General features: G+C 40.6%; 1 protein-coding gene across 7 annotated transcripts in view; it reads left to right on the forward strand.

Moving 5' to 3' along the window:
- NEK10 (NIMA related kinase 10) overlaps positions 1-24432 on the forward strand; it is a 245500-nt gene that overhangs the window by 213820 nt on the left and 7248 nt on the right. For all 7 annotated transcript variants that reach the window (XM_059162436.1, XM_059162431.1, XM_059162432.1 and 4 more), the window contains 4 exons: positions 7063-7173; positions 18372-18480; positions 20622-20674; positions 20761-20816. In XM_059162436.1, the coding sequence (XP_059018419.1) occupies positions 7063-7173; positions 18372-18480; positions 20622-20674; positions 20761-20816 (329 nt within the window). The remainder of the gene's footprint in view (positions 1-7062; positions 7174-18371; positions 18481-20621; positions 20675-20760; positions 20817-24432) is intronic.

Here is a 24432-nt window from a genome sequence, read left to right on the forward strand (position 1 = left end):
CCCCCTCCACATACCACGGAAGCTCTGGCATTTTATCCCTATTAAATGTAGGCCACCACTGAGTTCAAGTTGTGATACACCAACCAATTAAGCAGTTACCTTCAGCTGCATGACTAATACATGAAATCTGAACTGTGTAGTACGAGCACTCATATGAACGAATTCAGCCTGATCTAGTGCTATATTTCATTCCCCTTGGCCTAAAACCCTGAGAGCCTACCACACATGTTCTCTGGGTTGCTGCTGTTATATAATAACAAAGTCTTGCAATTATTTTGATGGATAAGCTATTTCCTCTTGGGTCATACTATGTACCAGTTCCCTGAAATCATATTGAGACCTGACCCTAGTAATGGACTTGAGCCTCATTGTTGGGGACCTTATGAGGAATAAGCATTCCTTTTTAAGGTATCACTCCTCATCTGTCCCAGATATGTTTTGTGTAAAGTTTTCAAGCAAAAGAAGGTTTGATATCTCAGACACAGAGTGACAAGCTACTTCTGCTGGCAATGATAGCTCTGAGGGACTTGAATTTCAAGATTGTTACTTTTATCTGGATCCAGCAAAATGTCCCTATTTCAAGTTTTAGGATTCCATTCTTTTCCTAACTTTCACATGAGAAACTTGGCATGGTGTGCATTTAACTGACATTGTAATTTAGCAACCTGCCCAATTAAATTCTTATTTGATTATCAGCCATATCAGTGCTGTGGTAGCAAGAAATAGCAGGTCCTGTTATAGCTATCATGGAATCTCTTTGGGTCTTAGCCTCTGATTTGAACCAAGAGTTAAAGGACCCAGGCTTGTCATTTTTCTAAGTGCTTGGATGCACTTTGAAGAATGCCTCCCCTGACTCAGTCCTTGTAGTCTTCATACTGCCTAGCAGTCAAGTGTGGCAGCCACGTGAACTTGCAGGGCGCTTGGTTCAGTTGGCTCTTTATCACAGTGACACCCTGATTGATTGTGATGCCACTGCATGCCATGGGTTACCTGCATCCTCGGTCCTATGGCAAAACTCAGAACTGGACTCACTTCCAGGGAACCATCAAACCAATTGCCAAATCCCATCTGTATTGGTCCTTCTCCTGGGACCTTCCTGGAACTGCTCTGTATCAGCGAAGGTCCAGTTTGGAGACAGAAACTGCTTGGTAATTTCAACAGGGAAGATTTAATATAAAAAATTGCTTAAAAATTATTAATAACATCAGGGTATTATTTAAAAAGGAGGGGAAAAGAAAAATCTAAAGAATGTAGGAAGAGCAGACAAGGAAGTCACTACTTATAAGGCTTGCACAGAGAGCATCCAAGAAAGGAACAAAATAAAAGAGCACAACCTCATCCCAGGCTGAGGTCCAGACCTTATTGGAAAGATCTGAGAAATCCAGTGAGGTGCTGTGCTAGAGAAACTTGCAAGGAAGTCTTCCTCTGGGGGACTGGGGCAAGTCATCCATGGTGAGTTGTCTTGCTGCGGAACTTGCTGGAAATCAGCACATGAGGCTTGGACTGGGAAATGCCCTCTATAGGACCAGAGGAGTCTGTCCTATGGTAGGTGCTGCTCCATGGAACATTCTGGGCAGCTGCCTGCAAGACTGGTGCCATTGAAGTTGCTTGGGAGTGAGCACCGCTTGGGTGTTCCCATTCCAGCTAACCACTCAGGGCTGCAGGACTGAGGCACAAGCCTCTTCCTCCTCCAGCATCCCTCCAGTGCGCTCTCCCAAGAGAGCTGAACATCTTGTCAAGGGAGAAATTCCAGTATCACGTGCAGGGCACTGAAGCGTGGATTTGGAGCTGAGAAGCAACCCATGGGCAGCTGGCACACTTAGCCTAGGGGGCTAGGCAAGGTGCTCCCTTCTTTGGGACCTTCCTGGAACCTACTCACCTTTGAGTTCTCACTGCTTTCCTTTCCCCTTTCCCCCTTTTCCCTAGCCTGGCTCTTATTTATCACATTTCCCCCCAAACTGGGCATTCTTTTTAATCACCATGAAGACTAGCCTTTTGAAACTCCAGAGTCTGAAATTGATTACTTTTTCCTCCATTTTCTGCTGTCAGCCCTTCCCTTAGGCAATCCCACTGAATTGTCTACCTGATTAAATGAAAGAGGGTGTAGGGGTCCATGGCAACGTGAGGGGGCGTGGAAAATTGTTTAATAAATCAAAACATGATCTGCTATACCTCTGTTGAGTAAAGATATTATATTCAAAAATGCATTTCCATTTAAATGCTGATGCAGAAATATGGGGAAGCATTCTTAACTTTAGTGTTATGGAAATAGCTTTAAATAGCTTATTGGTTACTCAATGCTTAAGTACAAAATTGAGAGAAAATAGGCTTTGAAATTTAAATATAGTTTCCATATGCCTGTCTTGCTAATTTTTATATAATAAAAAACTTTTTAATGGATGTATTCCATTTCTTTATTGGATTTCAAAATATGTTAAAGCAAGAATGAAATGATTATAAATATCTTATTATTATGCTCTCACACTACTAGCATAACAAATGATTTCATATTTTTTGGCAAGATGGCATTCCTTGCTACAAGCTCAGATGTAACCATTGTGGGTTTTTTAAAAATGTATTTCCAGAATACTTGAAGGTTTATGACATTGCAAATAGTAAGGAATGTTTCCCCTTTGGGGAACTTTAAATTACAATGCTAACCCAAGTGAATGTGCCTTTCAAATAAAGGAGATAAAAACAAGTCAAAACATTATACTATTGAATTTACTATAGGTTAAAGACCAGGATCAGTTTTCTGTGTCTGCTAATTACAAAGGAAAACTGCTGAAAGTAAACCCGGATCAATAAACAAACAGGCAAACAAACAAATTTTCTGGTCTGCATGTTTATTTCCAAGTCAGACTCCCTTGCAGACTTCTGCTGTGATAACTGCCCTGAGTCGCAGGGCCAGATCCCTCCTGACAACTGCAGATAACCTTACAGAGGAAACTGCTTACTTTTGGCCGGTGGTGGCCTTTCCCATCCAGTTTCCATGGAGACAGATCTTGGAAATCATCTAAAAGCAACTATTTTAAAAGGCAGGATGTTAAAACCCTTACGCTGTCAAAACAGATTTGACATCTGTTTTTATCAAAACTGAGATTGTAATCTTAGGACAGCCAGCTGAGAATGAAATCAGTGGTTCATTTCCATTGCTGGAAACCAAAATCGATCTTTGGGCACATAAGATGACCAACGTATACGTATGTCACCTTTTGGTCTGAGTCTTTGTGTATGATTGCTTAGGTAGAACCCATGCAGCCAGCTGAAGGTCTGGATTTAATTCTGTACTTACAGTTTGATTGCTTTGTTAAAGAAATGCTTTGAAAATCAGCATATGGCAACTTTTAAAAATTAAACAGCTGTCTCCTAGAGGACAGATAGAGAGTTTACATGGATCTGCTTTGGACTGCCATCTTAACACTCTCAGCTGTTGCCAACAAAACAAAAAAATGTGGCTGAGAACAGCAATGTGCTTCCCCCGATGCAGTTATGCTAGCTACTGTCATCAGTGAAACAGACTGGTTTTTTCAGGAGTAGTGATAGATGAAACTAGGACCATCCTAATTTCTCTTATCTGGGTCTCCTGGCTACTAATGGCAGGGGGGACAGATTAAACAGAATTGAGGGTGAACCCATGTATCTAAGTGCAGTCGTGTTTTTGGCGTTCGCAAATTCTAAAAGAAAGCTTATATTTTGTCTATTTATTTTGATAACAATTTTATATAATTTATAAAAATTTACATAATTTTATAAATATATATAAATATATAATATATAAATATATAATAAATTTATATAATTTATTATAATAATATTTATTTTGAGTTTTTTAGCATTTACAGAAATCTCTTAAGAAGCAATATATCAAAATAGTTTGTTTTTGTAATCAGATATTATATAAGTCACTTCAAATAGCATCCTCTCACCTACTGATGGTCTGCTAACATTCTCGGAGATACTAGAGAGTGTATTTTAGAAAGTATCTGAATATAATGCAAGTTCAAGAAACTAGTATAGAACACAGAGATCAGAACAAAAAACATGAACAAAAAATAAGCTCTTAGATGGGTGGTGAGAGACTTGCCTTTTCTAGAATCAGTTTCTTGATCGGTAATATTCGGGTAGTTTATGGGGCTATTGTGTTAAAGAAGATAAAGTATGTGAAGTTTTAATGTAAAATATTAAATGATAGTAATGCTATAGCGGTGTGTTTGCTCTAGGATAATAGTTGTGTTAAAAGACACACTACCTCAGAAAATATCTTTGCAGGTTGCATAATGTTTTTAAACTCTGATTTCCTTACCTATAGACTAGTACCTGCTTTATAAGTTTATTGTGGGGAGAAAAGTGACTTAATACACATAAAGGAGTGATCATAGTAACTGGCACATACAAATCATAGGGATTACTATTCTGTTCTTAGTGTAATTGTCATTAAATATAATATAGTATATTTAATATAATACATTTAATATAATACATTTTCTGCGATTGAACAATGCCTGAGTCATCATTCTGTGTAAAATTTTAAATTCTTCCATGAAACTTTTAAAGATGGATGCTGTGTATAGTGACAATTTTTCCAGTAAGATAAAATATCTTTCTAATACTGCCCTGTGTATGAATCTTTAGTTCACTGTTAACTTATTCAAGAAAGCTTTTATGAGAATTAATTCAAGCAATCAGGAGCAATAAAAGCAACTTTAAGTTAACGAGAGTTTTATCAAGTTAAATAGCAAGGATTTTTAGGATATTTGAATTAGTAATCTCATACTGATAGCTGCCAGTGTTGGCGTAAGTCACTTTGGAAGGAAACTGAGGACCCACTGGTCTTCACGCCTTCAAAGTTTGCTGTGCAAACAATTAGGGGTATCAGAGGCTCGCTTCTGCCTCTCTCGTTGGCAATTAGAATCATGCAAGGCAACAACTAGACGGTCCTGGGCCAACACTGCCCTCTGGTGTTTAATTTTGGGAAGTGGCAACTTCCAGTGTCAAACAGTAGGGAATTACCAAATCCCAAAAGGTTATCTCCAGGAGCTTCTCCCATCCCTTCTCCACTCTTCCTTTGCTAGGAAATTGTGCAAATAACTCTTCTCTTCATTGTCTGGTCCTCCTCTTAGGTTAACCTCATTTCACTTTTGCTAATCTCTCATGCACACATATATCACGTATACTCATTTTCCTTCTCATCTGTCTTCCGACAATTTGCTCATTAATGCCAAGAAATCTCTGTCTCTCTCCCTCTCTCCACATTTCTTTATTTCCCTTTTCATTTTATGTAAAATGACAGCAATAATTATGACTATTTGCTGGGGATAGGGAGAGTGATTACATCTGGAGCAAGGTACAAGAATGCTATAGTATTGACATAAAAAGAGCTCAGTAGAGATTCAGTGCTGTCAATTTACAGAACCTTTCAGTATAATAAAGGGCTTCAGACCCTCCAGTAGAGTTTTGGTTCCTCTGTACTTAAACCTGCTTTGACTCAAACAGAGTCAAAGGACTGACTAGGATTATAGATGCATTGTAAAAGCACATTTCAATTATGTTGTTTCTCTGCTTATAGCATTACGGTGCTTATTAATGGGTCCCATAGTCTATTGTGTTTAGACTGATGAACAGTTTTTCTTTGGCTATAAAATCAGCTGTTGTGAACCTCCATTGACCCTATTTATTTCTCTGGTACCTTTTATACATTCCCCTGCTTCATGAAACTTCAATGAATAGACATTTCTTGTATTAACCAGGATATGGAATGCTGTATTATACTAATAAGCCCCCAAATCTTTTTGCTTGATACAATAGAGGTTTTATGTCTCACTTAGCTAAAGTTAGACAGGTCAGGTGGCCCTTGTGGCCTTGTGGCTATGCCATCTGGAATAGGTGGAATCCAAGCTCCTTGCCCAGGGTGGACAGGGATGGAGGAAACATACTGGCTTTGCATTTCCTCATCCTCAGAATGACACATATAATTTTCATTGGCCCAAAGTAGTCACAGGGCACCAAACATAAGCTCTAAGAGAGTATTAGAAAAATGGAGTGGGGGTGGGTAAATGATTGTCACTACCATGTTGCCTTTCTTTTGATGTAAACTTTGAATTATTGTCTTGGTTTTTTTTTTTTTTATTATTATTTGATTTGTTTGGTTTTGCTTTTACTCTTAAGAGCACCTACTACCATGTTTTCCTTCCCACTTAGCCATCTTTGTTCTTAGTGATTCTTTTTCATCTCCTTCCAGGTCCTCTCCATATTTTAAACAAACCAGACATTATTTGCACTCTGAAACCCCTTATCATTCTGACCCTATTTCTCTGCTCTCTTATCCTTCTCCCAAACTTTACTTCATCCCTCTGTGCTTTTCAGGATCTTTGGTTTCCTTGTCTAAATTCAACTGCAAAGCACTACAAAATCAATTTTTGAAATCCCCAGTTTCATCCAATCACCATATTTTCTAAGATTTTAAGAGGGACTTCCTACTAAGTTATTAAATCCAGCTCATCCTGGCCCAGCCCCAATGTATGCTCATTCATTTTCTTCTTCTTGACAAAACCGGTCCCTATAATCCGATTTCCCTCTATGTGAATATTCAGGAGCATCCACTGACAGACACAGGACTACGTAGTAATGCAGATATGTACTTCCTGTTCTAAAGTATCAGATCCATCAGGACGAATGCCTTGCTTCCCGTGTTTAGCAAAATTTTAGGCATGACGTAAGCACTAAACATCTGCTAGAATGCATATTTCCTTGTGAAGTCTCTTTTACCAAATTCAATTTATAGGTGCAATGTTGTTGTTATGTGAAAATAATACCAGTAAAATGAAAGAACAATAGGGTAAATAGAAGCAGCCTTTTGAAAGAGAGAAGAGCAACATATTCCTTCTGGATTATGGAATGAAACAAGATCACACCTCACCATGCTATTTGAAGTAGAATTTTTATTCTTTTTTAGTCCGTTGAATTAAGGTTGTTACACTGACCTTCAGTGAATACTTCCTGGGAGTCATCTGTGCAGTGTTAATAATTTGCTTATAATAATTGTTTTCTCATTTTATGCAGCTTCCTCCAGCTTTGCACCACAATTTGAAAAGAAGGGTTATAGAGAGATTCAAGAAATCCCTCTTCAGCCAGCAGAGTAACCCTTGCAATTTGAAATCTGAAATTAAAAAGGTACAGTATTCAACACCTAGGAGTTCTTCTCTGGCTAACAAAAACACATCAGAAGAGCTAAATTTTATACCTTCTCTGCTTTGTACTTTAAACTCTATCCTCTATTAAAGGATGTTATCATTGTTTTAGTCCTTTCAAGCTGTTATAAAAAAGACACCATAAACTGGGGAGTTTATAAACCTCAGAGGTTGCTCACAGTTCTGGAAGCTGGAAGTTCAACATCAAGGTGCCAGCATAGTCAGGTTTGGTACAAGCCCTCTTCCCAGTTACAGGCTTGTGACTTCTGTCCCCGCTTGGCAAAGGAGGCAAGGAAACTGTCTGGGGCCTCTTCAAAGAGCACTTTTTGTAAGAGCACTCCAGGGCTCTGTCCTATGGCCTAACTACCTTGCAATGACCCTGTGACCCTGTCTCCCAATACATTCACCTGGGGGGTTAGGTTTCAGCATAGGAATTTAAGGGGATGCGAACATTCAGACCATAGCACTGCTTATGGTATGAAATTGAGGATGTCTTTGCTTCTGATTTTCTCACCTTTATTTCTGTGGCCGTCATCTCAGAAGCTTAATAGGAAGTTCTTTCGATATGATGACTTATTTTCCTAAGAATAAATGTCTTTAAATATCTTTAATCAAAAAATATAATTTAGCCTTTTTTTTTTTTAACGATTTTTTTTTATTTATTTGAGAGAGAGACAGAGAGCATGAGCAAGGAGAAGGTCAGAGGGAGAAGCCGACTCCCCGTGGAGCTGGGAGCCCGATGTGGGACTCGATCCTGGGACTTCGGGATCATGACCTGAGCCGAAGGAAGTTGTCCAACCAACTGAGCCACCCAGGCGTCCCTAATTTAGCCTTTTTAAAGAGAATTCTATCCCACTATTTTATTAGAACGTTCTCCTACAAGCCTCTAAATTGAGCTGTGCTACTCTGGACAAGTAATTTAACCATCTGAAGCTGTGATTTTGATCACCTACGAGGGTGGAATGAACCACTATTGACCGTTGAACAACATGGGGACTAGGCACTGATCCCCTGCTCCTGCACAGCTGAAAGTCTTTATATATATATATATATATATATATATATATATATATATATATATATATATATATATAAAATTTATTCATGTTAGAGAGAAAGAGACCATTAGCACGTGCCAGTGAGGGAGGAGCAGAGGGAGAGAGAGAATCTCAAGCAGATGCCCCTGAGTGTGGAGCCAGCCTTGGGGCTTGATCTCATGACCCATAAGATCACAACCTGGGCCACAATCAAGAGTCAGACGCTTAACCAACTGAGCCAGCCAGGTTCCCTGAAAATCCGAGTATAACTTTTGACTCCCTAAAACCTTAACTAAGTGCTCGCTATTCACCAGAAGTCTTGCCAATAGCATAACCAGGGGATTGACACACATTTTGTATGTTATATATTATGTATTGTATGCTTACAATAAAGTGAGCTAGAAATAAGAAATATTTTAAAAAATCACAAGAAGGAGAAAATACATTTACAGTACTATACTATAAGAAGTCCACATATAAGGGGCACCTGGGTGGCTCAGTGGGTTAAAGCCTCTGCCTTCAGCTCGGGTCATGATCTCAGGGTCCTGGGATATTGGGCTCTCTGCTCAGCGGGGAGCCTGCTTCCTCCTCTCTCTCTCTGCCTGCTTCTCTGCATACTTGTGATCTCTGTCAAATAAATAAATTAAAAAAAAAAAAAAGAAGTCCACATATAAGTGGACCCATGCAGTTCAAACCCATGTTGTTTATGAGCCAACTGTATTTTTAAGCTTCTTTCCATCTTCGATATTCTATGATCTCCTAGACCTCGGGTGTTAGTAAATATTTCTGTTCACATACACAAAATCGAAATCACAGAGAAGTTAAATCAACCAGACAGAAGGGAAATTATTTATCTCTAATGAGCACAACTTGATGACAAGAAACCCCTTTGTCCTGGCTGGCAGCCATTTCCATACATCCCTTGGAGGTGGTCACAGGCTCCTGTCCCGGAAAGACTTGAGGCCCAAGCAGTTTGGGCCTCCTCCCTTTTTAATTTATCTATCTTTATCTATCTCTCTATCTTTTTGTCTGTCTATCATCTGTTTTATCGTCTTCTTAAACTTTGAAATAGTCCTGTCCTGGATCCAGGCTTAAGCATAAATATACTCCTTATTCAGGCAGTACGATGGACTCTGGTGAGAAATGCAAACAGTGCGTTTGCTCTGTTGCCTTCCCTCTGTGGTGTCTGCAGCTACACAAACAGGAGATGGGAAAAGAGATAGCAGTGGCAGGTAAACAAGACAGAAACCTATCTCATCAGAGATGAAAGAGCACAATTCCTTTCACGGGTTGTGTTGGCAAATCAGGCCCAGAAACAAAGCTCGAAGAGCTCGAAACAAGTGGGTGAGACTGCGGATATTTGTTTTATGATATTCACATATTGTACCGTGAGTACCAATAAACATATTTTAGGAAGACAGAGGCTCAAATCTCCCATGAAAATATTACGTGTTGCTAGGTTTTAATATTCTTATTAAAATGATATACAGAATAATCCAGTTTGTACACAAATTTATTTTAATAGAAATCCCAGCTTTAAGAGATGAAAAGTGCCCACAGCAGACTGTCTGATGCATAGAGGTGCCTCCAGCTCTTCCCCAATGCTGTGATTTTCCGCTCATGCACATCCTTAAAACAGATCGCTTGCTCTTTTGTTACTGAGGTATACTGGTTTGCATCCCTCCCTTGCTGTGTTTCTTGTCTCTCCTGATAGAAAAAATATTCTCTTTCGTTGAAATGGCTCCGCCTGCCTTGGTGGCCTACCCCTGTACAGTGGCAGCTTCTCTTAGAGCACTTACCTTCTGTCCTTGGTTTGGGGAATGAAAATGGATTAATGAGGTGGTAGAGGGCATTCAGGGAGCCTGGGTGAGGGAACCCAAGGGGGCATAGACTTAGCCTCCTTTTCACCGACGTTTAGAGGCAGTTTAAATTCTCCTGTGAGGAATGCTATGGTCCCCTTCTCTGATAATTACAAGCTGTGGTGGTTCATACCATCATGGTGTTTACCCTCCTGATCGTGGAGGCAGGCCTCGTTTTCTGTGCGGAAACTGATCTTCTGCCTGGAATATTAACATGCTTCCTACTTTCCACCACTGAACTGAGAGGCCAGCTCCTCCATAAAACTCTCCCTTGATTTTCCCTGTTGAGAATTCATCTCCCCTTTCTCTGTGCTTCAGGTACTTTTTCACTGTATTGTTGTGGGGTTTTTTTTTAATTTTTAAAGTTTTTTAAAGATTTTATTTATTTATCTGACAGAGAGAGACAGAGTGAGAGAGGAAACACAAGCAGGGGGAGTGGGAGAGGGAGAAGCAGGCTCCCCGCTGAGCAGGGAGCCCAATGCAGGGCTTGATCCCAGGACCCTGAGATCATGACCTGAGCCGAAGGCAGATGCCCAACGACTGAGCTACCCAGGTGCCCCTCACACTGTTATGTTTCAAATAGCTTTTTATGTAGCTTACATTTTTGTTGCCCCCCAAATCAGTGGGAGTGTTATATTCATCTTTGATTACCTGCAGTCTTGCACAGTGCTTGGCACACGATAGAGCTCAATGTATGATCGTTGAATACAGAATATATTCTATGTTGACAAATAAATTCTGTGTAATATTGTCTATTTTGGGTCTCTTCTTTATTGATATATATAACATATTATATGACATACATTGACATATACCATATTTATATGGATATAAAAAGAAGCCCTCCTGCCCTTATTTAAACACAAATGAGAAGCGTCTGTGGCCTCTGTTTTTCTCCTGTTCTGGTCTAATCTTTTGTTCGTGACAATTTTTGTTAGAAATGGATTTTTATCCCCAGCATAATCTTGGTGGAGTGGACAGTTAGTCTTTTTGACTAATAGTCACCCACCCCAGGGCGTGGAAGAAGCAAGCAGTGATAGTTCATAAAATGCACTTGATTTTCACCTTCCCCTCTGAAACTTGTCCTGAGATCCAGGGAGTCCATGTCTCCAGTTTAAGGAATCATTATGGGGTGATTGTGCCTTCTGATGAATGGCCCGAGACCCAGCAGGATATACCGAAGAGTGAAAGAATAGAAAAGCCGTTTCCTAAGAAACTAAGCTCTTCATTTATGACTTACCTAAGCTGATCCTCTGTCCAATCTGCTCAACCTTGGCTAAAAATTGTGAGGGGAATAAAATTGTATAGTGTTTTGGGAAACTAGGATTTTCGGCATGGGAGAGAGGAGAAAGAGAAACAAGATGGAATATATTAATTCAAATTAGAATTGGAGATCCCAGTATGAATGAGTATGGATTCATGATAAATCTTTCTTAAAAATGCACGTATATCCTAATATTTTTGCTAAGTCGTCTTGAAACTAAGGAAGCAACAGTGACCTCCCTTAGCACTCGTGCCTTCTCGGAGGTACGGCTGACTGCCGATAGAGCTAGAGCAGGGACTAAATTAGGTGGAATGTCTTGACATAATAGGTCGTGTAGTGACGATGCCATCAAGGATTACTGAGGATGTGTCAAAAGGACTCAGGCACCAACTTCAAGAGGCTCCCACTGGCTAGCTATTGGATAATTAGCGCATCGATAAGAATAATGACTGCAATGGATTGAAAGAATTAACTAAAGTTTAAATCTAAGAATTCATGACAGAAAAAGAAAAATCCTTCATTAGTTTCCTTTGGAGGATGCTAAGTAACCAACTCTTTACTTTGAAAATTATTTACAAAAGGAACAAATCAAGCATTTATTGTATCCTTATGAATTCTATCCCAGGGGTAACTAAATGGATGAAGGGGAAATTTCTTATTAAAGTAGTCCTTCAGCTAATAAGAACTAGAGGAATAAAATAAACATTGCCGTTCTGCAGCCTCTAGTGGAATGATGGATCAAGACATCACCCCAGTGGCTTGCTAATGTCCCAAAAAAGAGGCAGCCAGACGTTGTACGGCTCCTGAAGCATGTGCAGTACCATCCAGGAAGTATATTTGCTAAAGGCTTGGATCTGCATCCGAGGAAGCCTCCCAACTGTGGTTTTTGGAAATAAAGTCACTGGAACACGACCACACGCCCTCCCTCACGTATTGTCTGTGGTCACACTCACCACCACGTAGGCACAGTTGAGTGGCCATGACACAGACTACATGGCCTGTAAATCTGTCAGTATTTCCTATCTCACCCTTTACCAAAGAAATTTACCAGCCCCTGCTCTACCTCAAGCTACGCACGTGTAGCAGATACATGGGACGAGAGAACATGTGAAATGACACCATGGAGATAAGCAGGAAATCCAGACTAGGGAATCGTACAGGAAAAATGACCCTTGTTCTTATATAAAGAAATTGCAAGGAAAGACGAGCATTTCTCTTTGGTTCCTAATCTGTACTTCAACTCAGATCAGCAAGGTCAAGCTTACCTGATTCAGGAGCTGGCAATCTCTAATTCCCAACTCCAGGTTTCTGGCTCTTTTCCAGATAGCAGATTGCTCCTCTCTTCATGCTTTAATTAATGTCTCTTGATGCACATAATAATTATGCTTATATTTGCCTAGCCCTTGTCAGGGCCCCATGGAGGCATCATAAATCAGCAGTGCCCAGCGCGAACCTGTTTGGACCGGTGGAGAAGATCCTAGTGCAGGGCTCTTCCGCCCATCAGGGTCAGGCCATTGTTCATTTTCTCCCTGGATACCACCTTCAGTGTCTGAATGGAGGTCCTGGGAGGAGGAGGAGCTCATGGTTGGAAATAGCACAGGACAGTGGTTTGCCAGCCTTTGCTAAGTTATGGAATTCTTTGCTAAACACGATCTTTGGTGGAAATGTAAACAGCAGGGCAGCAAGGCTGCTTCTGGGGGAAGTAGGGTTGAGGGCAGGGATGCGATGTGCATCCTATGGACATGATGTTGGACCATCCCTTTGAAGGCACCATGCGTACGTGTGCGTGGGCACTTCCGTATCAGAGAAAAGGGAGTAGAAATACTGGACACGTCTGTTAACAAAGTAGCATACAGAAACCTCATAAAAAAGAACAAAAAGGAGCTGTAGGTTAGAAAAGATGAAAAATAAGACAATATATTATGTCTTAACATATTATAACTAAGTCGTAGAGGACAGCAAAACCTAAAGGAAAAAAAGGTCAGTGCCGGTGAGTGCCGTGTGATGTGACACGTTAAAAACTCTATCCCTTCTAGCCTCTAATTTCATTTGTGCTGTTTCATTTCTTTTCGACGTCAGCTGATTAGATGCCACATAATTGGTGTAGTTGTTCTGCAGCAAAGATCACCTTATTTTATGATATGGAAGAGAAGATACAGTTTGGGGAATTTAATGAAGATTACAGTTTGTGTTTCTCTTTTAGGTTTGGCCTAAAAAGTACTAGAATCTCAATCGAACAATGAAGTGCTAAAATTGCTCAATACTTGCTCAAAATCAGTTGAGTGAGTTTTGGGGGAGAGGGAGTAGTAACAGTGATACAGTCTGTTCTCTTTAATATTTGCTTGGCTCTGTTTCAAAAGTGTGTACAGTCATTAACTCTTTTGAACTGTAGATGTTTATTCAGAGCAGGAGACCCCTTTCATGTCAGTTCAGAAAGAGGGTCTTAAGCATTCTTCCAAAGAGAACATATATGCCAAAGATGGGAGTACCCCTCTAAGCTGAATGTTTGAGAGGCAAGAGAGGGCCGACATGGCACTGGCCCAGGACTGCTGGACCACCTCGGGGCCTCTGCCCACCATAGGGGCTGCTCTGAACCGTTCCGTGGTAGCATCCATAGTCCCCCTATGTGGTGAGCCTTTTCTAGCCTATCTGGTGTGTCCACCTTCTTCTTCCTTCCTACATCTGCATCGCTATCACTGGAGGCATGTTTTCCTTCTGCTCAGTCTTTAAATCTTGCAGTCACGTTCAGCTGCTCCATGTTATTTCTTTTGTCCCATAGGTCATTAACACCTGCATCGTCTTCCCGTAGGCAGTTTTGCTCGCCTTTTGATGTTAAAGCCCTGGGTGAAAGCCCTGGTTCTGCCACTTACCAGCTATGACCCTTGAGCAAATTCCATTTCAATGTCCCCATCTGTAAACCTGAGATAATGCTTAACTTAGAGGTAGTTGTAGGAACCAAACAGAACATCTGATGTGTCTGGAATGTTTAAGGACTCAGTAAGTGGCTGTAGGAGCTACTGGTGTTTTTAGGGGAGGGTATTCGATCTTCTTCTTGGCTACCACCTGGTTCAACGTCTTAACGCTTCTCTGGGCAGCTTCTTGGCTGACTTCCCTGTTCTCCAATCCATCTTGCCAGACCGAGTTTCTAAACATACCGGCTCTTCTTCTTCTTCTTCTTTTTTTTAAGCATACCAAAAAACCTTGTAAGCCTCCAGTTTCCTGCCTCACCATCTAAACACTGGCACCCAGCGTACTAGGCCCCCATTATGTGCAGGAGCTTCCACCGGGATGTCCCCAGCCCATGCAGACTGCTGGTACACATCGCACCAGAATGACTGTTTCCTTCTTTCTTTCTTTTTTTTTTTTTTTTTTTTAAGATTTTATTTATTTATTTGACAGAGAGAGATCACAAGTAGGCAGAGAAGCAGGCAGAGAGAGAGAGGAAGGGAAGCAGGCTCCCTGCTGAGCAGAGAGCCCGACATGGGACTCGATCCCAGGACCCTGACCCGAGCTGAAGGCAGAGGTTTAACCCACTGAGCCACCCAGGCGCCCAGAATGACTGTTTCAAAACAGAAATCTGACCAGGTCATATAAGCACCCACCCCCACAGACACACAGAGAGCTGTTCAGAGGCTCTAAGTAGAAACTGCCAAATCACCCCCACAGTATTCCCAGTCCCATTTGGTCCGAGGCCTGCTCACCCCTCGGTCCTCCTCTCATCCCTCTCCCCTTCTTCACCGTCTCATACCAGCCGCAGATCCCGTCTGTCCACCATGCAGCCTCCTCCTGAGTCTTTGCAAATGCTCATGTTCCCGCCTTTCCAGATCTTCCCGCTGCATCCTTCTCCCATTCTTTCCCATTCTTTCAGTTCTCAGCGCATCATTTTTTCAGGAAAGCCATTCCTGTCTAAGTTGAACCTGCCCATGACATCTGAGAACCACCGGCCCATCCTTGAGTGCATTCCGCACAGTTGTAATTTCACGTAGATTCAGAGGAACACTTCACAGCTATAGTCCTCCCTAACTAGGAAGTAAGCTCTGAGAGTACAATTTTTTTAAAAAGATTCTAATTTATTTCAGAGAGAGAGAGAGAGAGAGAGAGAGAGAATGAGAGAAAAAGAGAGCATGAGAGGGAATAGGTCAGAGGGAGAAGGAGACTCCCTGCCAAGCAGGGAGCCCGATGAGGGACTCAATCCCGGGACTCCAGGATTATGACCTGAGCCAAAGGCAGTCGCTTAACCAACTGAGCCACCCAGGTGCCCCCTGAGAGTAGAATTTTTGGCCACCATTGGTTGTTTTCATTGTTTGGATCTGTGACACATAAGAGTTGATAAAAATCCCCACTGAATCAATGAACAGCATTTGCCTTTCTCTCTTCAACCTAGATCCCCTCACCTCTATAACATGGACTCGTGTCATCACCCTTTCATCACCTTGCTACTGCTAGGCAGGGCCCAGCCTTTCCCCCCAAGTTCCACTCACCTGAAATGTCTGCCTCCCTTCCCTGCATCCACCAAATCCATCCTTCAAGGCTCGATTCCAGTGCTTCTGCTACAGAGCTCTGAAAATCATGTTGGTCTTTTTGGAAGCTCAGAACTCCCCACCTCATTCTACACTTCATAGTTTATTCTCCTTCTTGTTCGTGTACATGAGCCCATTTTTCCAGCCACATGGAAAGCCACGTCCTTGCTGTGTCCTCCTTGGTGCCTGGCACGGTGCTAACAAGCTGGATAGATCACTGGTATATGAGATCCAGTGATTTCCAACTCTGTTTTGCAAGACATGCTCAGAGCATGACACAGAGTTAAGGGGCAAAAAAAGATGTGCTGAAAGAATGTGTATGTCAGAAAATAGAACTGCAAGAAGTTCTGGGAAGTTTCTGGAAGAAAAATAAATGTACCTGGGACTTAAACACAAGACCAATGAATTTTAGTCCTTGGCTTCATGCATGGGGCCCATCCCTCTGAGGATTTGCAGTTCTTAAGCTGAGGGAGACTGTTAATGGAGGAGGCACCGGCATCCTCAAACGCTCTTCTTTTCAAGGTTTGAATCAATGAAAAGGACTGGTCTTTATTTTCATAAAATGGCTATCTTGACCGCCCAGCTCACAATTCACACATTTCACTGTGCAGCTTTAAACACCTTCCTGTCTGTGAACAAGCTGGGATTCCAAGGTGTTTATTTAATAATTAAGTTGACTTAACTAAGCTTTCTATAATTAGAATGAGCATTTCAGGCAGCCAAATTACTGCTATGTTCAACCACATGAAAAACAATGCCATCTGAAGTCATTTGGAAGGCAATACCAGGAAATCATTCTCAGCATTGCAAGACATATCAAGAAACTTAGTTGGAGCAACCTACTAACATGGTTATGAGAAATAGAGTGCTTAGGCCTACCTCTGTGGCATCCTAATAACAATGATGAGAATGTTACTAAGGCATGTGACCATCAGATCCTCCTGCACCGCAAATGCATTGCAATCTTACGATCTTGTCATTTTACAGATGGGCTATTCATTTTATCAGTTGTCAGTGAAGCAAGGAAAATAATTTTTCAAGCATAACAAAGGATGGAACCATAGTTTTTTTCTTGGAGTGTAGTCTTCTCTGGCAGCATGGATACTGGCAAACACAGAAATACTTTGTATTTGTAGTGTCCAAAGTACACAGATGGAATAATGATCAGTTACTCATAGGAAATGTTCTTATTAAGGTATAAAATGCAGAATGCATCCAGTGAGGAACCTGTACGGCTCTGTGGACTTCCATGTACATACTCATCTGGGGGATTGCCACTCACTTCACTAGGTAGAACACTTCCTGTACTGAAGAAGGCTCCTGCCTCCCTTTTCCTGGTCAGATCCCATCTTCTGCCATAACATAATTATTATCTTCATCTTCATCGCCACTCTTTAGTTTTGTCTGCTTGTGAAAATTCCTCTACGTGAAGTTATACATTACCTCTTCTTTGGTGTTTTTGGCTTCTTTTGCTCAACATTCATTCATGTTGCTGTTTTTTGTGCTTTGCAGAATCCCAGTGTATAAACACACCACAATCTATCTATTTTTCCATCTGTGGACATTTGGGTTTTCTTCAGTTTTGTGTCAGAGGTCCTCACGTGTCTTGTGTGTATACCTAAGAATGGAATTACAGAGTCATACAGTAAACATTGTATCTTAATGAATACTGCCAGTTTTCTCAAGTGATTGAACCATGACGTATTCTAATTCATTAGCAGAATATGGGAATCAAAGGTAACTGCTGTTGCATAGTCTAAATTGTGCCATTTATTTCTGGTTTATTAGTAAGAATTGGCATTTTAAAATTATGTTATATTAACATAGGCATGAAAACTTGACCAGCTCAAGTGCTGGTTGGAATTAAAGGTAAAAGAAGTTTGTAAAATGTTTATAGCCTAAAATTCCACTTTAAAAATTCAGCTTTGTGGGAGACCATCAAACAATTGGAACTTTAATAAAGTCTGTCACTTAGTGAATTACTGTCTCCTTTAGAGTTTTGGGGATTAATGTTTGGAGATTAAAATTAAGCAATGGTAATTTAGAAAAATGTGTTAAGAAACTTGTTTGCCTCAGTCAATCAAGAAGGCTTTGTTTAGAGGAGATACACAAAAAACAGTGATGATGTGGACTAATAAGCATATCATTCTGCTGAATAATTGAGTTTATTTCTCATACACCTGATACAAAGAACATTTTGATGTCCCAAGCCTATGCCATTATTTTTCTATCCATTTTTATCTTGCTCTCATAAACCCATAAAGTGCAGAGTTGTTTTTATTTTTTTTCATGTGACCAGGGAATTGTCTACCTTGCTTTCACTGTAATTTGCCTGCCTCTGATTTAGAAGTTCTTTTGAAAGGAAAATGTGCCTTTCTCTGTTTACAAGAGATCGAAAACCACCAGCAGTAAATTCTCCATGCCGAGACATAGGGAAAGAGGTCTCCTGTCATTTGCTTCTGACGGTAGAATAACATGTGGCTTTGCCTTTTCTGTTCCAGTTATCCCAGGGATCTCCAGAACCCATTGAGCCCAACTTTTTCACAGCAGATTACCATTTATTACATCGCCCATCGGGTGGAAACAGCTTGTCCCCAGATGACCCGACAGGTAATGGTCTTCACCACAGGAAATCTGATGTTCATAAGTAAATATATTGTTTGGATCAACAGCTATCCTTAAAAGATTATCTTCAATTTAAAAGAAAAATAGAGCTTATTTTGATTATCTATGGCAATAGTTGGAAGAGATATACAGTACGAGTACAGAAGTTCCCTGCGAGGTTTATCATGCCCTGTTGTGGCAGCTTCTTTGATCATTTATTAATGCCATAAACAACAGCAGAATCGGTTTGAGTGGGTTGTATTTCCTTTTATTTCTTCTTATCTGATGATGGGGAATCAAATGCCCAAAAGCATCCAGGGAGATAAAAAACAGAAATGAAGACTTTGAATATTCAAAAGGAAGAACATTCGAAACTTACGTGGAGGAGCTATATCACACATATTTAATTTGATTTTCTTTTTTGCATTAATCTCACATAGGGAGACTATGTAGCATGGGGATTAAAGGTGCAGATTCTCAAAACCTGGATGCCTAAACTTGAATCTCAGCTCCAGTATTTAGTAGTTGACCTTGGGCAAATTATTTGACCTCTTGAACCCCAGTTTTCTTGCCTATAAAATGGAGGTAAATGTGGTACTTGCACTATGGGGTTATAATGAGAATCAGTGTGAACATATAAAAGGTACTTGACCATTAGCAGGGGCTCAGCATAAAGTAGCTCTTCTCATCATAACTGAACTCTCAGAAGAGGTCTTCAAACTACTCTGAGGCTTCAAGGTTCCTTAATAATTTTCAAATACCTACAAACTATAGTTACATCACTCAGTTGCATAGACAGAAATTACGGTTTAAAGGGAGATTCTCCATCACCTCACTCCTCAATTTAGGCAAGTCATTTCATGTATTAATCTCAAACTTTCCCTATGTCTTGGACTCCTGGGATAAAGCCAACCTGTAGGCCGAATTTTGTTTAAAATAGTCCCTGAGAAACCCGCAAGAGCAAGATGAACTCTTGGCTAAAGTCTTTTGCTTTGAAAAACACCCCTAGGGCAGGTCAGTCAGTTTGTAGGCCAGACTTCTTACAGGAGTGATACTGATGATACTAGGAGCTCTGGTGGAAATCTCGGAGTGGCCTGAGAGACCGTTGGCAGATGTCCAGGGAAGCTGGAGGGGCCAACCTGGGGTGGAGCAGGCAAGTCCCGTCCTAGCAGGCTGGCTCCAGGCTCGCCCAGCAGAGCCTGCAGGCACGTTGGGGAACACCTTGGCTCGCAGCTTTGAAGAGGAGTTGCCAGGACTCATCAGCCTCTTGCCTCCCCTCCACTCCAATCCATTCCCTCTTGTCTCTCCTAAGTGGAGGGGGTTCCTGGGCCTCCCTGCATACACCGGTGTTAATTGATCACAGTAGAAGCTAGCCAACATTGCTTTGGGGGGCACTCAGTTGGGTGAGGTGCTAGTCTATCATCCTTAGAACACCCAGCAGGGTCACCTGTTAGGCGTCTGCCTTCTGCTCTGGTCAGGATCTCAGGGTCCTGGGATTAAACCCCACCCCCACCCCTGTGGGCTCCCCACTCAGCAGGGAGTCTGCTTAAAAAAGAAAAAAACAAAAACAAAAACACTGGCAAAGAAAGTACTGCCTCCTAGCACTAAGTGTGCTGTATTTCCCTCTAGGCAGACATGGAAAGGACCAGGTCTTCATGTCTTTCCCTGTCTACTTCTGCCTCCCTCTAAGAATTCATTTTCTTTCTAGCACACATTAACTGATTTTGCTTGTAGCTTAAGGAGAGTTTTTTAAATCAGAAAACTTGCCCTTTGGGTCATTTGTGTTGGGAATATCCCTCACGTGTCCTTTATGTTCACATAAATGGGTGGGCTCACACATGCCTCTCTAACTTAATTGCCCAATTCTACCCCGAGAAATGCCCCGAAATCTTTGTGTATTATTTTGTGATGGCTACCCGAAAGGAGCCATTATTAAAGGAAGAGAAACAACAACAACAAAACATTAAAAAATAAAGGAAGAGAAACAAAGCGTTTGAATATTCCAAGCAAGGTAATTTGGAATGTGCTCCTCTTCATCAGAACTAAGTTGACCCTGTTTTCACTATAGTTGAGTTGTAATTGTCAACAAAGTCCAACTAAGAAAATGTGAACCGAAAGTCAGACTTCCCATAACCTATCTATTTCAGGTCTATGTAGCAGCTCTGACTTGGAGGAGGGAATAACATATGAACAGATGCAGGTGAGGTTTTTGTAGTGCCTTTGAACAATTTTATTTTGTTGCTTTTAACTCAGTACTAACCTGCATTTTTTTTTTTTCAACGTCAGACTGTGATTGAAGAAGTCCTAGAGGAAAGTGGTTATTACAACTTTACATCTAACAGGTGAGATCTAGAGTTTTCTTTTAAATGTGAAAGTTCAGTTGAGATCATTGGATGTTAGATGTAATTATCCTGGATTCCAGAGATTTCTTTTTCCAACTTTTATTTTAAATACTTTTGTAAATCTTGGCTTAGACCGATACAACCATGGGTAGAATATATGTTGCCCATCTTTTGTATGGATGCAGCTGCTATTTTTCTGTTGAAAAGAAAGGGTGATAGCTTAGTGGTAATTTACTCCCAGAAAAAAATAAGAAACATAATGAAATGGAAAAGCATTTCTAGGTTTTTTGTTTTTGTTTTTGTTTTTTAAATTAAGCATTTGTTCCATTCTAGTAGAGCTGTAAACTCGGAGTTCCATCACTGAAATCTACCCATGATTTGTATAGAATGCAGGGGGAATCACTTCTGGTGAATCTAAGATATGCTTCTGGAAGAGGGACTTGTTATGTGTTGCCATTTGCTTACCCTGAGTAAGAAACCTCAGTTTACTGTGTATTATCTTCTAACATAAGAACTATTTGTGCTCTAAAAATATAGTGTTTTATCACTTGTGGCCAGTTCTGATTCCTGCATTTTACTGTTGGGCACAGTGTTGGTCACAAAGATTTGAGTGCAGTTAGTTTACTTGGGAGGCAATTCTGGAAACACTGGTAGGGGAGTGAAGAAATAATTCAGTGAAGGTTTCATTTTCAAGCAAGTAACCCTTGTGGCTGACTGGGGCTAGGTCTCACTGGGGAAATCTGAGAGCCAGTACTAGAACATGTACCTCAGGTAACCACCCCACTCAAGGGCAGAGGGATGTTTGTCCTCTGTCCTGGGGTGTTTGTTCTTACGTCTCCACTGGTTGTTGTTTGCAGCCTTTCCCCAGAGAATGTTAGTTCCCTGGCATTTCTGGCCTTCTGTAAGGGTGAACAGAACAGATTCCAGAGGCCAGAGAGATACTCAGGAAGAGAAATGCAGGCACTGGCAGCTGGAAAGCAGGCCAGCTTGCTGTGGATGAGGGGATCAGGGCACTGACAGTGTCTACACATGAGCTGTTCTTGACTTTTGCAAGGAGGCCCTCACAATCAAGTCCTCAAACTGATCATAAGCAGCCACATCCCCTCTCTCTGTGGCTCCATGTTCTTTCAGTTTGTTCTCTCAGAGTGGCCTTTAATGCCTGAAGGAGCTGCCTTCCTTCCCACTGCTGAAGCTATCTTGTGACCACTATTTAAATAATTCCAGAAGTTGTCTCTAAAGGTATTTGCCATGGTAAGAGAAAGAGGCCTCAAGAGCATCCTGTTAGGTTATTATATGGAAATTAGATTCTTTTTTGAGGTTAGTTCAGTCTCCAACTTTTTTTTTTTTTTACTTCTCTTATTTTAACAAGTTGTTTATATAAATCACACATAAGATTATTCAGCTGCTTGCTCTTTGGGCTTGATAATATATTTCCAAAATACTACCAAATGATGAATAATTCTCATTTTCCAAAGGCATATTATTAATAGAAATCACCATCTTCCTAATTGCTCTCCTCTCACATTCCCTGGAGAGACTTGGAATCTTCATCTTCTATTCTTGGGCTGCATACATCCAACTTTCCTTGAAGAGAATGATTGTCTTTGTTCTCGACTCTTAGCTCCTTATTATTTTAAGTGCCTTTGGCTTGGGGTGGGGGCAAAGGTCACTTTTGTCATAATTTGTCTGCATATTCTCAGAGACTCAGGATCTTGAGCATTGAATGGCTTCTTATTTTTGCAGAAACTACACTAAGTATCAGTGAAAAACTAGGTGTGTAAGAATTTAGGGAAGCTCTTACAAGAGCTCTTATTTTTCCTTAAAACATGATTTTAGTCTTATTTTTAAATTTATTTTTATCCCTTTTCAGTTCTACCCCTAAGTTTTAAAAAATTCAAACATTATTTTTACCTCCAAAGCTGTACTCCTATATTAAAAGACATTGCAAATTTTCTTATTCAAAGGAATAGATAGTCAGATGCCTAATAATGAAGAAAAAAGTTTTTTACAGTTATATTCAGAATTGTGCATAGAATATGAAGACATGGTTTTAATGATCAAGTTCAAGAAAAATACATGGATATGACATACATAAGATTTTCTTAAAATGCCCCAAATTAAAGTGAATCACTCACAAAACATTCTTATATCCATGATATTCCCTTTTCATCCTCTTATAACAATGATAGACTATATCCAGAGAGAAGACTTCACAGTTTACTAGTAAGAATAACCCTTTGTTGTGCCTAAAGTACTTGTTTACTGGTGTTCCAAATTGATTACCAAAAGATAAGTCAGCCTCCACTTAGAAGCACCTAAGAGTTCACAAGCTAGAAATACACATATTTCCAAATATGAGCCAAATCAGGTAGTCAGTGATGATTTTTCTATGGTCAAAAGATAGAGGATGCTAAATTCACTGGACATGAACAAAAATTTGGAATCAGAAGAATGTATTTTCCCTAGTAGGTTCCATAGAATAGCCAATATTATCAAAGATGCTAATAGATGCTCCCTGAAAAATAAAATTTTGTGATCAAATACATTTGGGAAAGTCTGAAAGTACACTTTTCCAAATTTAGAGGATGTTGACACACATTACCATATCACAGAGTCTGAGATGCGCTGTAAGAAATCTGCTAACCTTGTTTACCCCAGTATTTGTGCAATCTTTCACACACAACACAAGTTCAGAAATCAGCCCTAGCGCTGTGGTTAGAAATGGGCCACGTGGTCTGAACTCCCCGACTAGTCACCAGCATCTACCCAGATCTGCTGCTGTTCTCATTCTCTTTGTCATCATCTTAATTGTTATTGTCATCATCATTGCAAAATATTATTGGTGATGTTGGTCACACAGAGACTTGCATACATCATTTCTGTGTTACTGAAGTTTACCACTTCAGACAGTCAGTTCACACTTAGACGCATCTCCCAAACACCCAGACAGGAGCTAAAGCACGAACCCAAGACATGACACATTTTTTTTTCATAACTTTTAAAATTTTTTTTATAAACATATAATGTATTATTAGGCCAGGGGTACAGGTTTGTGAATCACCAGGTTTACACACTTCACAGCACTCACCAAAGCACATACCCTCCCCAATGTCCATAACCCCACCCCCTCTCCCTCGCCCCCTCCCCGCCTCAACCCTCAGTTTGTTTCGTGACATTAAGAGTCTATTATGGTTTGTCTCCCTCCAGATCCCATCTTGTTTCATTTATTCTTCTCCTACCACCCAAGCCCCCCACATTGCATCTCCACTTCCTCATATCAGGGAGATCATATGATAGTTGTCTTTCTCTGACTGACTTATTTTGCTAAGCGTAATAACCTCTAGTTCCATCCACGTCATTGCAAATGGCAGAATTTCATTTCTTTTGAAGGCTGCATAGTATTCCATTGTGTATATATACCACATCTTCTTGATCCATTCATCTGTTGATGAACATCTAGGTTCTTTCCATAGTTTGGCTATTGTGGACATTGCTGCTATAAACATTCGGGTTCACGTGCCCCTTTGGACCACTACGTTTGTATCTTTAGGGTAAATACCCAGTAGTGCAATTGCTGAGTCGTAGGGTAACTCTATTTTCAACTTTTTGAGGAACC

The sequence above is a fragment of the Mustela lutreola genome, chromosome 2 (genome assembly GCF_030435805.1).
Source record: "Mustela lutreola isolate mMusLut2 chromosome 2, mMusLut2.pri, whole genome shotgun sequence".
NCBI lineage: Eukaryota > Metazoa > Chordata > Mammalia > Carnivora > Mustelidae > Mustela > Mustela lutreola.